Source organism: Magallana gigas, chromosome 8, assembly GCF_963853765.1.
Source record: "Magallana gigas chromosome 8, xbMagGiga1.1, whole genome shotgun sequence".
Lineage (NCBI taxonomy): Eukaryota > Metazoa > Mollusca > Bivalvia > Ostreida > Ostreidae > Magallana > Magallana gigas.
The window spans coordinates 22,772,665-22,787,627 of record NC_088860.1 but is presented as its reverse complement, the minus strand read 5'-3'; the positions used below and the strand labels follow the sequence as shown (position 1 = coordinate 22,787,627).

General features: G+C 34.4%; 1 protein-coding gene across 3 annotated transcripts; it reads left to right on the top strand.

Moving 5' to 3' along the window:
* Nucleotides 1-280: 280 nt before the first annotated feature.
* On the top strand, nt 281-13,323 carry LOC105322600 (U2 snRNP-associated SURP motif-containing protein). Of its 3 annotated transcripts, none has more exons than XM_011421419.4 (24): nt 281-400; nt 2,860-2,958; nt 3,139-3,250; nt 3,481-3,608; nt 3,782-3,855; nt 3,945-4,087; nt 4,201-4,274; nt 4,510-4,675; nt 4,815-5,041; nt 5,504-5,547; nt 6,845-6,949; nt 8,328-8,394; nt 8,577-8,764; nt 8,876-9,038; nt 9,208-9,287; nt 9,372-9,459; nt 9,593-9,697; nt 9,991-10,168; nt 10,971-11,084; nt 11,323-11,422; nt 11,518-11,632; nt 11,736-11,846; nt 12,199-12,317; nt 12,546-13,323. In XM_011421419.4, the coding sequence occupies exons 1-24, from the start codon at nt 338-340 to the stop codon at nt 12,655-12,657; spliced, it is 2,775 nt and encodes a 924-aa protein (XP_011419721.2). In that variant the 5' UTR covers nt 281-337; the 3' UTR covers nt 12,658-13,323. The 3 variants fall into 3 exon arrangements, with proteins under 3 accessions (XP_011419721.2, XP_011419722.2, XP_011419720.2); XM_011421420.4 differs by having other exon boundaries at nt 3,139-3,256; nt 9,997-10,168; XM_011421418.4 differs by having other exon boundaries at nt 3,139-3,256.
* Nucleotides 13,324-14,963: the final 1,640 nt, after the last annotated feature.

Sequence of the window (14,963 nt, the reverse complement as noted above, 5' to 3'; positions counted from 1 at the left end):
TGTATTCCATCAGACAATTCTATTTTTTACGATAAGGATTATTGAAATATAATGGGGTGGGGGTGAGGGTGAGAGTATAAATTAATTATGCACGTTGGAAGTCTTTTGATATTTGCTCGTCATGCATTTATGCAATCACAATTTCCTTTTTTGCTTTGCCCCACCCCTTCCCATTCAACTTCTCGTATTTTCGACTTACAAAGATTTTGAATGAAATAAGGAAATTATGAAAATCATTCAATGGTGTGTTTTACAAGACTGCGATTTATTCCGGATTTTTCTAGTCCTTCCGTTTTCTTTTTATATATTACCAAAAAACACGACGGAATCGATAAAAATGGCGGATAAAAATTTGCCATGGGGCTTGATAAACGACAAAATATCACCAGGATCAGCCAAGGTGGGTTTCAATGCGATAGTTTAACATGGGAAATGTCACATGCATTTCCATAAAGCACGTTTGCAATGTTAAAATTAGAGAATAATGGCGATCCGGCGTGGCGTTGGACATGTTTGTCTACGCAATTCTCTCATTTTTTTTGCGTTTTGAAGTCAAGACCGTTCATTGCATTAGAGATGTAACAGTTGTCACATCTATTATTCCGTAAAAAATAGTTCACATCTTTTCCATACATTGTACTGGGTAGATATTTACAACTGACAAGATCTGTTGTTAAAGGGGTTACTGTTATAGCGTCCTATGCATAAGCGCCCCCAATTTTTTTTAGCGCCCCTATTACGTTTCACGAGCTCTCCAAATACATTTCACGAATGCCCCCAAGTTAAAATTACAAGGTGCATAATAGTTTTGGGGCAAAGTGACCAGCACCTGTAAAAAGAATAGGGGATGTCCACAACTAGACTCGAACCAGAGACCCTTCAGCAGCTGTTCAGTATAAAAGCCAACACTATTGACTGAAATAAAAGAAAAACACACTACCTAGTCCTAGGTGGAGTGGTGCAGTAAGAGCCGTCTATATACACTTCTAGCACATTTTTCTCCATTTTCTATTGAGATTTAGACCTATCCCTTCGAAATCTCACACGAGACTACTGACTGATCTACTCCACATTTTGTTGGGCGCCTATGTAAAAGAATGGGGGAATGTCCACAACTAGTTTCAAACCCAAGACTCTCATTTTAAAAATCAAAGCTCTACTGACTGAGCTTAAAGGCTAACCCACTAGCTAGTAGTAGGGTTGAAGTACTGAGCCTATCAGGGCTCAACATTATCAATGGACTAGACCATTCGGGCTAGTACTAAGAAATTTCTCTAGCCTTGACTTTTACTTTCTCTAGCCCTGACTGTATAGATTAGAAATCCTGCACGGAATAAAAAACATCAAATTCTCATCACTCAACCCTTTTGTAATCTTCTTTCCATTTGGAATAAAACTCTCTTTTTCTCTTTTCATTTTCGTATTACTTTGTGTCTGCTCTGCCTTTAGCTTTAGATTCATTATTTTCCATTTTTTCCTTGGAGAGACTGAAATCAAATAACAAAGTCAATATACATTGTAACAATAAGACAGTGTAAGAATTGAAAATAGGTCCTTCAAGTTTGTCTTGGTTCCATAAAATCAATATGTTTCTCTTTCATTAAAATATAACAAAAAATACTTGTTCATATTTATATTAAGTAACTTTATTGGATTTATTATTTCGTAAAACAAATCGATAAAGAAATCGATAATCAATTGATCAACTGTTGTAAAGACTTTTCAGCCGAAAAGTCATTTGGCACCCACCCTTGTATTATGTATCTATTTGACAAAAACGATCGACAGACCTGTCACTTCTGTAGTTGTCTTGGCATTATAAATAGATTTGAGCAACAATACCAACAACTGTAACATGTTGAATTTTTAAGTATTTTTGAACTCATAGCTTTTGATATTTAGTTCTGTTGTTCAATAGTATTACAATGAGTTTGCTTGAATGACCAACAGTGAAATTTTAACACGATCAGTCGGGCTACCATGGTGCAATGTTTATTAGCGCTGACCAAACTTTTACTATCTAGACTGAGTCGGTCGGACGTGCCTTAGTGTTGAGCCCTGTCTATATACACACTATTACCGGTACATCAAAAAGTACTTTTGCAAACAAAGTCTTACAGAATAGTACAGCAGAATATCGTACTCGTATATAAATCTAAAAAAAACCCCAAAAAACACCTCCTTTACCAGTATTCAACAATATAGTGTTTCCAAATCCTGGTTAAAAAGTTAATTGAAAGGCACTACACTGATGCTTGTCCATTTGTCAGTTACCTGCCAAAAAAATTGTGGACAATTTATTAAATTTTGCCTGTCACATTATATCCGATAGAACAAGTGCTTTTTATGTGCAGAAATCTCCTGAAAATCAAAAGAATAACAGTTGAAATTTACATAGGTAGTTTAAAGATGTAATCCATAAGTGCATGGAAATCAAACTTCAGTTGCTATATGTATAGTAATTGGGTCACTTTTACCGAAATCAAAGTTCACTAATTCAGTAATTGCATACTACTTGTGATGGATCTTGTGACATTAAATATTGTTAGTTGATTTCACTGTTTTAACCTTTATATTACTGTTTGTTTCATGTGCTGTTTCAATAAAATCACAAATCAATCAAACAAGTATATAATGGATTTTAATTTAAATCAAACACTACTCTAATTTTAAGTTGACAATAAAAGATCATTATTAAAAAAATTTCAGACAAGCAAAATTGATTTTCTGACATATAAATGTAAATTGCACTTGTCAGAATAAACAACATTAAGATTAACGAATTAAAGTTTATATCGAGCACAGACTTAACACAGCTTCTGGATGATGATTTTGAAATATTTCTCTATTTATTCTTAGACAATATCTGAGAGTAAACTAAAGGCATTTGAAGTTGGAACCATGAATATCGGCAAAAAGTCATTGTCAAAACGAGAGCAAGAGGAACTTAGAAAAAAGGTATGGTAAATAAATTCAGAAATAATGTGTAATTTGGAAACTGTTTCCATCGAAATGAGTGTTTAGTTTGAGCAGAACTTTAGTGCTAACTGGTTCTGGTGTTGGACGTGATATTGACTGGTGCTATGTCTCTTGTTGATATTCTTTGATATTACTGGTTTCAATTTTGATTTTCTGCAGCAAGATGAAAAAGCAACAGCAGAAGTTTACAAGGAGTTTGTGGCATCATTTGATGACGCGGGGAAGCTGAACAAGACATGGGTGAAAGGGGGGACATTTAACCCAGAGAAAAGTACAAGTAATAGTCAAAATTAAAGTGTACCTTCATTATTAAAGCCAAATATCACTACATCCGGGTGGGTAGATTATATGTCGGTGACTGTTCAGAGCCAAATATCTTACTTACAAAGGAGTTACTAGTTTTTCAACTTGTGGTACACCCTGCTGAACAATTATTGATAATTAAGTACATGTTGTAGTTTTGATGACTATTAAGGCATTTTTGTCTCCTGATATTTGTAGAGGACAAAGTCGGAGGGAAAACAAAGATCTATAAGCCAACTTCTAAACTTGCTGAGTTGGCATCTACGTTCCAATCTGTAAAAGAGGCCAAGAAACAGGACGATTTTATGGACGATTCACTGAGACCAGTAAGTTTATGAAATAAATGCAAGGCCTGGATATTGAAAATTAGAGTTTGTTTGACCCTCTGTTGATTTTATTTGTTTCCAAAGAAGTAAACAAAGTTTAAATATATTACGATTAAATCAGCTGGCCTATTTAGGACATAAATCTTTATAATATTGATCTTTCATTATTTTAGCCTGTTCCTGGCAAGAAGAAGACTGAATCAAAGAAGAAGAGTAACCTAGAGATTTTTAAGGAAGAGCTAAAGCAGTAAGACTCTGTAGCAATTGTTGTTAACTTAGATTTGTTGCTTAACTTTGTTGTTTTTAATTTTTAATACAATGTCCCTGAATTTCCAGAATGCAACAGGAGAGAGAACAGAGGCACAAAATGAAGAAGATGAGGAACCAGCCCCCTGACCCTGGGATCCTCACACCCCCCATGGAAGATCCCTCTAGGGCCTCCAAGTTTGAACCCATGCCTGCAGACTTTAACATTGCAGGTAATTCCTTAAACACTTGTTTTTATGGGTATATGCATAATGTTTCATTTTATTACATGCATACTATTCACCACTTGTATTTTCTTGATGCATTTTGTGCTGTTAATTTATAGATATGAAACTTGGACCATATGACCCAGTAGATGAAACGACTACAAATATTTATGTTGGAAACATAAACCCCAAGGTATGTGTCCTGTTGTACCAATGACCAAGCTGAATATCAGTGTTGCAGTTAATTAAGATATGCTTGCTGTAAATATGTGGTATATTGCCAAAATACTTTTAATCTACTCAAGAATGATATTTTGATCTAACAATAAACATAAACCTGGTTAGCATAGCCATCTCAATTAGTAAGAAGGATTTTATCTATCCAATGAGTGCAATCTAATTGACTTTGTTGATTGATTGGCTTGTAGATGACAGAGCCTGAGCTCTGTGAGATCTTCGGTCGGTTTGGTCCCCTGGCCAGCGTGAAGATCATGTGGCCCCGCACAGACGAGGAGAGAAGCAGGGGACGCAACTGTGGCTTTGTGGCTTTCATGAATAGAAAGGATGGAGAAAGAGCCCTCAATGCTTTAAAAGGTCAGTAATGGAGTAATAATTATATTAATATTAGTTGTATATGTACTATTGTCAGGCTGTTATTGCTCGTCTTTTCAAGTCTGATAATATTCTTTGATTTTACCAACTGTTGAAATTATGCCTTTGATTTTTCCTAAAGGCAAAGATATTATGCAGTATGAGATGAAGTTAGGGTGGGGTAAGGCTGTGCCTATCCCTCCCCATCCAAAATACATCCCCCCGGCTTTAGCAGAGATGACCCAGCCCCCACCCCCCTCAGGATTGCCATTTAATGCCCAGCCCTCGAGAGGAAGGGATCGCAGAGGGAAAGGCCTGGGAAAAGTCCCTCCCCCACTGGGCCGAGAGGAGGAGGAGGGTGGAGAAAAGGTAATAACCAACAAATGCAGCTCTGATATAAACTGTTAAATGTTTAGAGAATAAAACTATTGTTTTATGTAATGTAGATATTGTTATCAGTTGTCGTGTATATTTTTGGAGCCCTGGAGCAATTTTCTAAATCTAAATTACAACCTGAATACATGTACATGTATGTTAGCTTCATAGCTTTTCCGTGCATGAAATATTTAGAAATACTTATCATAGAAATGTCTGTAAACAAGTTTCAAAATTGATCTATGGTAGGTATGCATTTTCTTTTCTGTTTTTTTTTTTTTTCATTTATTTATTGATTTATTTTGCAAGTAATTAACAGTTATAAGTATTTTGGCTAGGTAGTTTAAGGATAGTATAAGAAAAAATGTTATTGAGATTACTTTAAAATTAACATGATGTAGCTAGCAACCATACTTAACACGACTTAATTTGGTTTTTCAACTGCGATTTCTCCAGAGTTTAGCCAACGCTGTTGTCAAGGTGGTTATCCCTACAGAAAGGTATCTATTCTTAGTTTGTATGCATATTTCGGTCTAAGAAATGCAAGGTTTACAACTAGAGTTAGGGCTGGTTAGGCATAAACCACCACTGGCCGGAGAAGAAAGGGATCTAAAGAAGAAACAAAGTCTCCCCAGCTGAAAACCACCACCCAGAAACAAAAACACAGGTGTGGAGAAAAGAGTCGCATAACTTTTGATAATGAATAAAGTGAAAGGATTGAAAACTATTTGTACATTTATTTTCTCTACAAAAGTCAATTGATGTTATGGCGACTGAACTTCTTATATTAGTAGAAACCACATTATTAAATTTTTAATTGGTATAGATTTTAATGTGAATTTTTTTTTTTTTTAACAGTTTGATATGCAAATCAATGAAGTAAATATCTCAAATGTATATGTAAATCCTTTCAAATTCAGTGAACTGTATCTTTGATTCTATAAGTATGTACATGTACAAATATAAGACTTCTGTTTGATGTTGAGTGTATTAAGTGAAGAGTGGATTTTATAATTTATTAATATGTTATTCATAATGTCGGAGATATGTGATGTACATTACGAGCAATAATCATGACGGTAGGATTATTGGGGTTATTTTTAATCTAATTTACCCATGATAATTATGATAAATCCATGGATTAAAGATCAATCTCATACACAAAATAAATCTCTGTATAAGGAAAATGAAGCTTTTTACATGTAGATTCAAACAGATATAGAAATGACGAATGTCTTTTTTTCTGTACAGGCATGTTAATGTGAAGTAGTAACAGTTTATATTGTCACTGTAACCAAACCATTTCATTTTTTACTTACAATTTTTTCGACACCTTGTGAAATGCCAAGGAAGTTCTCAACTAGTTCTGTATTTTTGGGGGGATGTGGATATTGATTGTCTGGTAACAGAATGATGCTACTTAGGTTGCTGTGAAATATTTTTCTAATTTTCATGTTAGTTAGATTGAAGATATAAACAGGGATTTCCAAAACTTTGAAATAGTCAGGAATCCAATGGAATTCATGGCTTCTTCCTAATTGTAGTACAGTTGTTACGACTGAAGATAATGATTTTTACATTCCACAAGATTGTCATTTTTTGATACTTACATTGTTATAATACTAATTTAATTGAAAGATCTTAAATCAACCATTCTTTTTCCTTAAAAGAACAAAAATTCTAATTTTTTTGGGCAAAAATTCAGAGATTTAAATCTCAGTCAATTGAAAATGAAAGATGAAATTGGGGGTTCTTGCCCGTGAAAAGGTTGCGAATTTGTTTTTGATCTCTTCACAGAAACCTGCTGATCCTGATTCATCGCATGATCGAATTCGTTGTGCGCGAGGGTCCCATGTTTGAGGCCATGATCATGAACAGAGAACTCAAGAACCCACAGTTCAGGTCTGGTTTGATATTCATGTAGTCAGAATACAAATTTAAAAAAAAAATAATGATATAACATGTACATGTAATAGTGTTTCAGAATCGGACAGAAAACACTATCGATTATCGAATCGAATCGGAAACACCATTTCGATTCATAATCGAAAATAATCGGTGATTTTCAACTTACTGAATTTATAGTTACATGTATTAATTATGTACACGTACTTATAGTATATTCAAGCAAATATAACTAACATAGGCATTTGCAAAATGAACTTTAATAAATATGGTCATGAATGCACTTCTGTTTCAAACGTCTATTATTATTATTATTAAATCATAAACAAGAAGTTATATTTCAGCTAGATAGATTTTGTTTCGAGATAAATAACACAATATAAGTCAATAGAAGTTTTGTATTTCAATATAGGGCATTATAGGCATTCAGCTTTTGCAGATTAAAAGTTTCTGTTATGTGACAGAGTGTTATTACTATTATAACAATTAAAGCCGTAGTAAGTTATGAACTTTCTGTTCAAGTATCAATTTTTTATCAGAAAAAATACAGAACATGTACGAGGTATTTACCACTATTCAGTTTTCAATTTTTCACAAGTACAAATCCATATTCATTTTCAAAAACACTATTGTGTCCTCCTAAGACCATCTCATTCTAGATCTTGGATTTTAAATCATCGTAAACGCTGATCATAAAAAAAAATTAATTTATAAAATAGAACTGGCAAACTTCACTGACCGCGCAAAGCAACAAAACATGTCTAACATGTGACGTGCAAGTCGTGGTGTGAAGCTGACATTTTTTTCTGTTTACCTTTTTTGGCATACGATTTTCTACAGAGTTTGCAGAATAACTGACTACCATACTATAAGTTCTGTCTACTTTTTTTTTTGTAGTGAAGCCAAACTATTTCCATACAACCTACCGGGAAGTCCGAAATATCTGACGTTTACCTGGCTTTTAAATGATTTTGATATTTTACTTGCCTGGCATGTTAAATATCAAAATCGTTTAAAAAGCCAGGAAAACGTCAAATATTTGGGACTGCCGACCGGGTTGTCCTTAGTTAAGGGTAGATCTGAGACCCTGTCGTCGCGTCCTGCCCACTTTGCCCAGCCATTTTAACTTTGAACTTTATTTAGAGTTATCGTTCTTTTCGGAAATTAAAAAATGCATAGAACCGGCACAAAACGGATTTGTTTACCGCGAGTTCAAATTTTAGTCAAATGTTTACCGACTATCGATGTCAGCTTTCAGCTATCGATTGTCGGCATCGGTAGCAGTCTAACGACGATTTTTCGATCGTCGGCGACTATCGCTGAATCACTAACATGTAAATATAAGTTTAACAATTGAAAGTCTACTTTTTTTCAGATTTCTATTTGACAACATGAGTCCAGCGCATACCTACTACAGATGGAAGCTATTTAGCATTCTACAGGTAAATCTTGCAAAATTTTTACATTCTACAGGTAAATCTTCATAATTGTGACCACTAAGTATATGAAACTAATGGTTATGTAATCACTAATGCATGTGGATCCATTCTATCATAACATAATGTTGCACATTAATTTAATAATACAAAAGGTGTACGTCATTCTGCATGTGTTTTGATTTCAGGGAGATTCCCCATACAAATGGAGGACAGAGGAGTTCCGAATGTTCAAGGGGGGATCCCTGTGGAAGCCACCGCCTATGAACCCATACACACAGGGCATGCCAGAGGAACTGGTACAAGAAGACTACATGGAGAAAGTGGTTGAACAACAGACGCCATCGGGGCCCAAAAAGGGGCAACTCACAGACAGGTGATGGGGGCAGAAAATTGTAATATTCTATTTCATTTCTATTCTTACCAGTCAAAGAGATATTTTAGGATACATGGACACTTATTTCAAATTTATCAATGTCTTTAAAAGTCAAAGGGATAGACTAGAGGACATGCTGAGAGAATTGACTCCGGAGAGAACAAAGGTTGGAGATGCCATGGTGTGGTGTTTAGATCACGCTGAGTCGGCAGAGGAGATCGTCGAGTGCATCACAGAGTCACTGTCCATTCTACAGACACCAATACCTAAAAAGGTAAGAATAAAAATAAAAAAATGTCAGCTATCAAATAATCCACACTGTTTATTCTATAGATGCCCCTTTCATAAAAAGGCAAAGCAGAAGTAAAAGCCTTCGAATTATCTCAATGGGAATAAAGTGTCATAAAATCTACAGAACTTATAAGCAAGTTTTTGTATCACAGATTGCCCGGCTGTTCCTGGTGTCAGACATCCTGTTTAACAGCAGTGCCAAGGTTCCCAACGCTTCCTTCTTCAGGAGATGGTAAGTACCATCTACATTCACCATAGAAATCAAAAACACAAAACTCTGACTCTGAATATCTTATTGTATTTTTTCCTGTTACAGTTTTCAGCATAAACTTCAAGACATATTTAAAGATGTCCATGAAACCTATGCAGGCATTGATGGACGGCTAAAAGCAGAGCAGTTCAAGGTACAACAAAATGAATAATCTACATATGTCTGAAAACTTATTAGACCTAGAAGACCTTGAAGTAATCGTGTTCTGTGTTTTCTTATAATGTAAAGATTGATGTCTAAAAAATTGTTCATAAAATCTTCCACAGCAAAAAGTAATGTCTTGTTTCCGAGCTTGGGAAGACTGGGCAATTTATCCTAATGATTTCCTGATCAACTTACAAAATGTTTTCTTAGGACTCATTCCTTCAAAGGTAGGTTGTTAATACAGTTGCATTGACTGAATGGTTTCTATTGGCTATCTTTTGAGCTCTGTTTGAAAATTCATCCCACCAGAATTTCAAAAAAACTTTAAACTTTTACAAGGAAATGTTAAATAGAATCTTGTTGGAAATCCCAAATTTTTGTTATGTCCATTGAATTGCACCATCTGTAATGGACCTAAACTGGTTTTACTGTTTTATTCATATTATTCATGGGCAAGTGAATTCAGTGTCTAACCATGTTCACTTGTGGACAATGTAAGTGACACAATCAATGTTTGTAGTTACAGATGGAGGATGAAGACATTCGGCATGAGGTAGACATTGATGGGGCTCCCATTGAAGATCTGGATGGTCTTCCTCTGGACTCCAAGGAGGTGGAAATCAAGACCATTGATGGCAAACCCCTGGTGGAGGATGTGGATGGGGACAGTTACACGGAAGAATTAGACGGAGCACCTTGTAAGTGGATAAATCCACAATACTTAGTGCCTACATGTAGCAAATGGCAGAGTTTATAATACCCAGCACTTTTTAAGTAGCAGAAGTTTATAGTACTTAGCTCTTTGCAATTAGTGGAAGTTTGTGATACTTAGCACTTTGAAAGTAGTGGAAGTTTGTAATAATTAGCACTTTGAAAGTAGTGGAAGTTTATAATACGTAGCTCTTTGAAAGTAGTGGAAGTTTATAATACTTAACTCTTTGCAAGTAGAGGAAGTTTATAATACATGTACAGTTGAGCTTCGATATCTCAGTCACTGATACCTCGAATATAATGGATATGTCAAAGTGATTTGTAAGTCCCAACAACTTTTCTTTAAGTATTTTACCCTCAATATCTTGAATACCCAGATATCTCGAATTTTATAAACAGTCCCATCTAGTTAGAGATAATGAATTTTGACTTTACTTTGAACTTTGCAAGTAGTGGAAGTTTATAAAACTTGGAACTTTGCATGTAGCGGAAAATTACAATACCTAGCACCTAGCAAGTGGGAGAAAGTAGATTACTTTGTATGCCATTGATATCAAGATATCATCAGAGAACTACTAATTTAAGCATAACTGAGATTTGACATTGGAGATGCAAAAATAAGTGGTATGCCAGAATCAATTTTACAGTTGAATTGGTATAGAAAGTTAAAAAAGAATTACAGACTATTTTCATGCAATACCTGTCATTGAATATGTTCTATATCTCTAATGGATACTCTGAATTTTAGTCATGTTTCTCTGTATATATAAACACATTTGATGCTTTTAGTGGAAGACATTGATGGAAGTGCAATGGAACCAGAAAAAGAGAGGTCTCCTCCCCAGCCCAGGTTTGCCAGCTCAAAATGGGAGACAGTTGACGAAGCCGAGTTAGAGGCTCAAGGTAATGTGTACTAATGAAGGCACTTCATGTACATGTATTTGAGTCAATTTATGCAAAGGCTGATTAGAAAATTTATGGAAGTCTTTACAATTGTAGAGTACATGTATATACTTTTCATAATATATATATTATTTATATGATCAGCTTACTGCTTTTTTTCAGTTTAATTTTAAATATGCACTCAGCAATTGATTGACAGCATATTGAATTAAATGTATAAATTATTGTATATCTGTAGCTATGACAACATCCAAGTGGGACTTGTTGGATCAACAGGATGAGGAAAGAGAAGATACGCAGTCATCTAAAATCGAGGAGTCAGAGGATATCGACGGAGCGTGAGTAGTGATTAAATTATTAGTGGTTAATGTGAATCAACACACAGAGCCACTGGGCAGTGTTTAGATTCAATCATAATGATTTTTATCCACAGACCTTTAGAAGATGAAGGGGCCTACTCTGACAATGATGACGATTTCAGTAAAAGTTTTGATGGCTCCAAGCAAGAAATGACAGAGGAGAGGAGAGCGAAACTGAGAGAAATAGAGGTAAGGTAGAGGATAGACAGAGGGAAACAAAAAAATCACTGTTGTCATGTTATATGCAGTTGTGACTAATTGTAATTTGTTGTGTTTGATTCCTTCTTCTCAGCTCAAAGTGATGAAATACCAGGATGAGATAGAGAGTGGAAAGAGATCTCGGAAATCTCATATGAATATCTCGCAACAGGTTGAACACTACAGAAAGAAACTTTTACAAAAAGTAAGTCTTTTTTTTTTCTGCAAGCATATAATCCTTCTCAGAATTTTAAATGCTGAGGAAAGGCAAAATATTATTTTCTCAAGAAGATTAGAGAAACATACAAGTATTTTTGATATACATGTATCTGTGGCCACAAGTATTAATACTGTATATTTAATACTGATTGCCAGTTTGAATTTTTAAAATTTTATTGATACATGTAACAACATTTTCTAACTTATTTTCAAACACAACAAAATGGAGTTTTAAGAGTTTTCTTTTGTATAATGCTCTCTGTATGATTTTGAAAAACTGTTCCTAGTGGAAGAGATATTTAGCATGAATTTAAGTTGGTGTTGTTTCTGTTTTACAGGAAGTGCTAGATTCTCCCGGTGGAAAGGAGAGGAAGCGGCATCGATCCCGGTCATATTCTCCGGACTCCAAGTCATACTCCACGAGTCCAAAACGCAGCTCATCTAAAAGATCTCGAAGGTAAGAACAACATAAAGATTTACATCTTAAAAAGGAAGTAAAAAAGCATTTGCATACACTTGAAAATATATTCTAATTTGCGAATCATGACAAAATTTTGAATGAAACTTTATTTATTGCAAATAATACATGTCACAATCATAGATAAAGAAGTTATCAATTTATTTCTTATATAGATAAATGTATAATTTAAAAACAAAAACTTGACATCCTTTTATTTTGTTTCAGTCCTAAAAGGTCACGGAGATCTAGATCAAGGTCACCTCACAAACGCTCATTATCAAGAAGCCCTAGTCGCCATCGTAGGAAAAGCAAGAAAAATAAACATAGTAGAGACTAACAAATATCACCCATCCCATCATGCATTGTAATTACCCATTCATTGTTGTCTATCATTTCTATGCATTAGTAACAGGTGTTTTGTAAGATTTTGACTTTTTTCTTGCAATATTATTTGTTTTTGATCAAGATTTGTCCTCTGCAAGAGAATTAACAAGTAATTTGGTAGTTTGGAAACCAAGTAATTAAGAAGATGTCAAATTGATATGCTTTATAAGACATTCTTATTTTGACATTTCTTTTAATACAAAAGGAAAGCACGTTGGTGCTCTTCCAAAGACGAAAATAATCATGAGATCATTAACCATAAAACCTGAAACAAACTACTTACAGAATGACATTGATGAATGTGTATGCTTTCTGAGTGATCTTTGAACATTCAGCAATGGGCATTAAATGAGTACAAATGAAATATGAATAGCAGGAAGACTATGAAACTAAGAGAATGAGTGCAATTCTGAGAGCGTTTTTCGTTGGTAGTGGCTGCTGTACCATTCAAGATGATAGAACCCTTTCTCTCTGTCTTGTTGCTGAGATATTGCAGTGGGATATCTGTATTTGTTTCATAATTTATGCATGTAAATAAGAAATCAAATTGTAAATACTGAATGACACAATTCTTGAGATATATCTAATACTGTGAGTAATAAATCAGGAGAACAAATCAGTGTATTGTTGTTGTGATGGACCAACCTACTCGATGATTGTTGTAAGATACAAATTAAATTGGTAAGAATTCCATAAATTTATATTCAATGATGGTATTCCTAATTCCATGGATTTTACGCTTGTTTAAACTACATGTATGTAAGAAAATATGTGTTGTGGTGTTAAAACTTGATTGCAGAAATTCATCGTCTATAATGACTCCCCGTGCTTTTTGCACCTTGTATAGGCCAACATTTCATATACCAGGTAGATAACTACAATGCACCACGATAGTAGAGCCACAAAGTCCTTATTTTATTATTAGAACTACTGAGTATATTGTTTATAAACTTTTAATTTAAAAGTATACTTGTTGACAATCCGAACTCCTTAATATTTTGAGGAAGACTATTGCTACAGATGTGATTGGGCAAGAATATCGTGGAGATATGTCAAAATGACCTTGTTTAAAAATGACCTTGTTTACAACAAAATTGAATCATACACTTGTATTCCTGTTTATTGCAAACTGGTCTTTGATTCACGTTTCCTCTCTTACTTCATTGTATTGGCGTGTAAATAGCTATAAAGCTTTTGTTGTCCAAAAATAATATGAGAGTTAATTTTCCTGTTTACTATAACGAGCATTGTAAGCAAAAACTATAGTTTTATACTGATAAACAACAATTGTGAAGTATAGTGTCAAATAACCACCCCACCCCAGGCAATTGTCACGTTCACAATCTTGTTTACGGATGCCGTTATTGGGTTGGTTAATATAATACTATTTTTCTATCGGACAGTGTACATTACCAGTATACAATTATTGCCGTTTTTGAGGCCATTACGATGATTTAGCTACCCGAGAAGTACAATGTTCACCGAGCCGGATGCCTATACATTTATAAAATATTTTCAGTTGAGTTTAAAATGACCGATTCATGAAGAGAAATAAGGAACTTAACATCAAACCATCAAAATTATTTACTGTTTCAAAAATTGTTTAGTTTTCTTTTCATTACATGTAATTTAGTAGACATAACAGATGTTTACGTTCCAAAGGTTTCTTATACAAAAGACAAGTCACTATTTTAACAGGGTCGTCCACAAGTAGAACCTGAAAATGAATTTTTATAATTCTCAAGAAAGTACAATTTTGCATGTGTGCATGCAACAAAATCATCCTTCATTTGGTTCACTAACCCTTTGTTCACAGGATAAATTATCAAGGTCATTTTATGATTAAAATAGATGAAATTAAAAAAAAACACCAATATTTACGTGTACGTGCTTCTATACGCGTATTTGAGGAAAAATGTATTAAGACCAAACAGGGAAGTTTAATGAAATAAACAGGTATGGCAACACTAGTATATAAATAAATTGACCGAAGAAAAATGCTACAGAAAGCCGAACTGCTTTCAGAGGACTTGGAGACTTGCGTTGGTTTTTCGAATTGTACTTCAGTATTGCTGCTTGGAAAAATATCCGACTGGAAATCAGAGAAACAAAATTGATAGTAGTATTCCACAAGTGAACGCCTACGAAGAATGCAGTTAATAATTCAACTGTTCCTATTCATATCATTTTTGTCGGACATTTTTGCTCAAAATGTTACCACGGAAACTAGATCAACTCCTTCTGCCAACAAAGCCTGTA

Excerpts from the sequence above, each read along its gene's own strand:
- LOC105322600 (XM_011421418.4), top strand. The coding sequence starts at position 338 with ATGGCGGATAAAAATTTGCCATGGGGCTTGATAAACGACAAAATATCA. Across the intron at positions 4,676-4,814 it reads AGCCCTCAATGCTTTAAAAG|GCAAAGATATTATGCAGTAT; the intron begins GTCAGTAATGGA and ends TTTTTCCTAAAG. Across the intron at positions 9,288-9,371 it reads GCTTCCTTCTTCAGGAGATG|TTTTCAGCATAAACTTCAAG; the intron begins GTAAGTACCATC and ends TTCCTGTTACAG.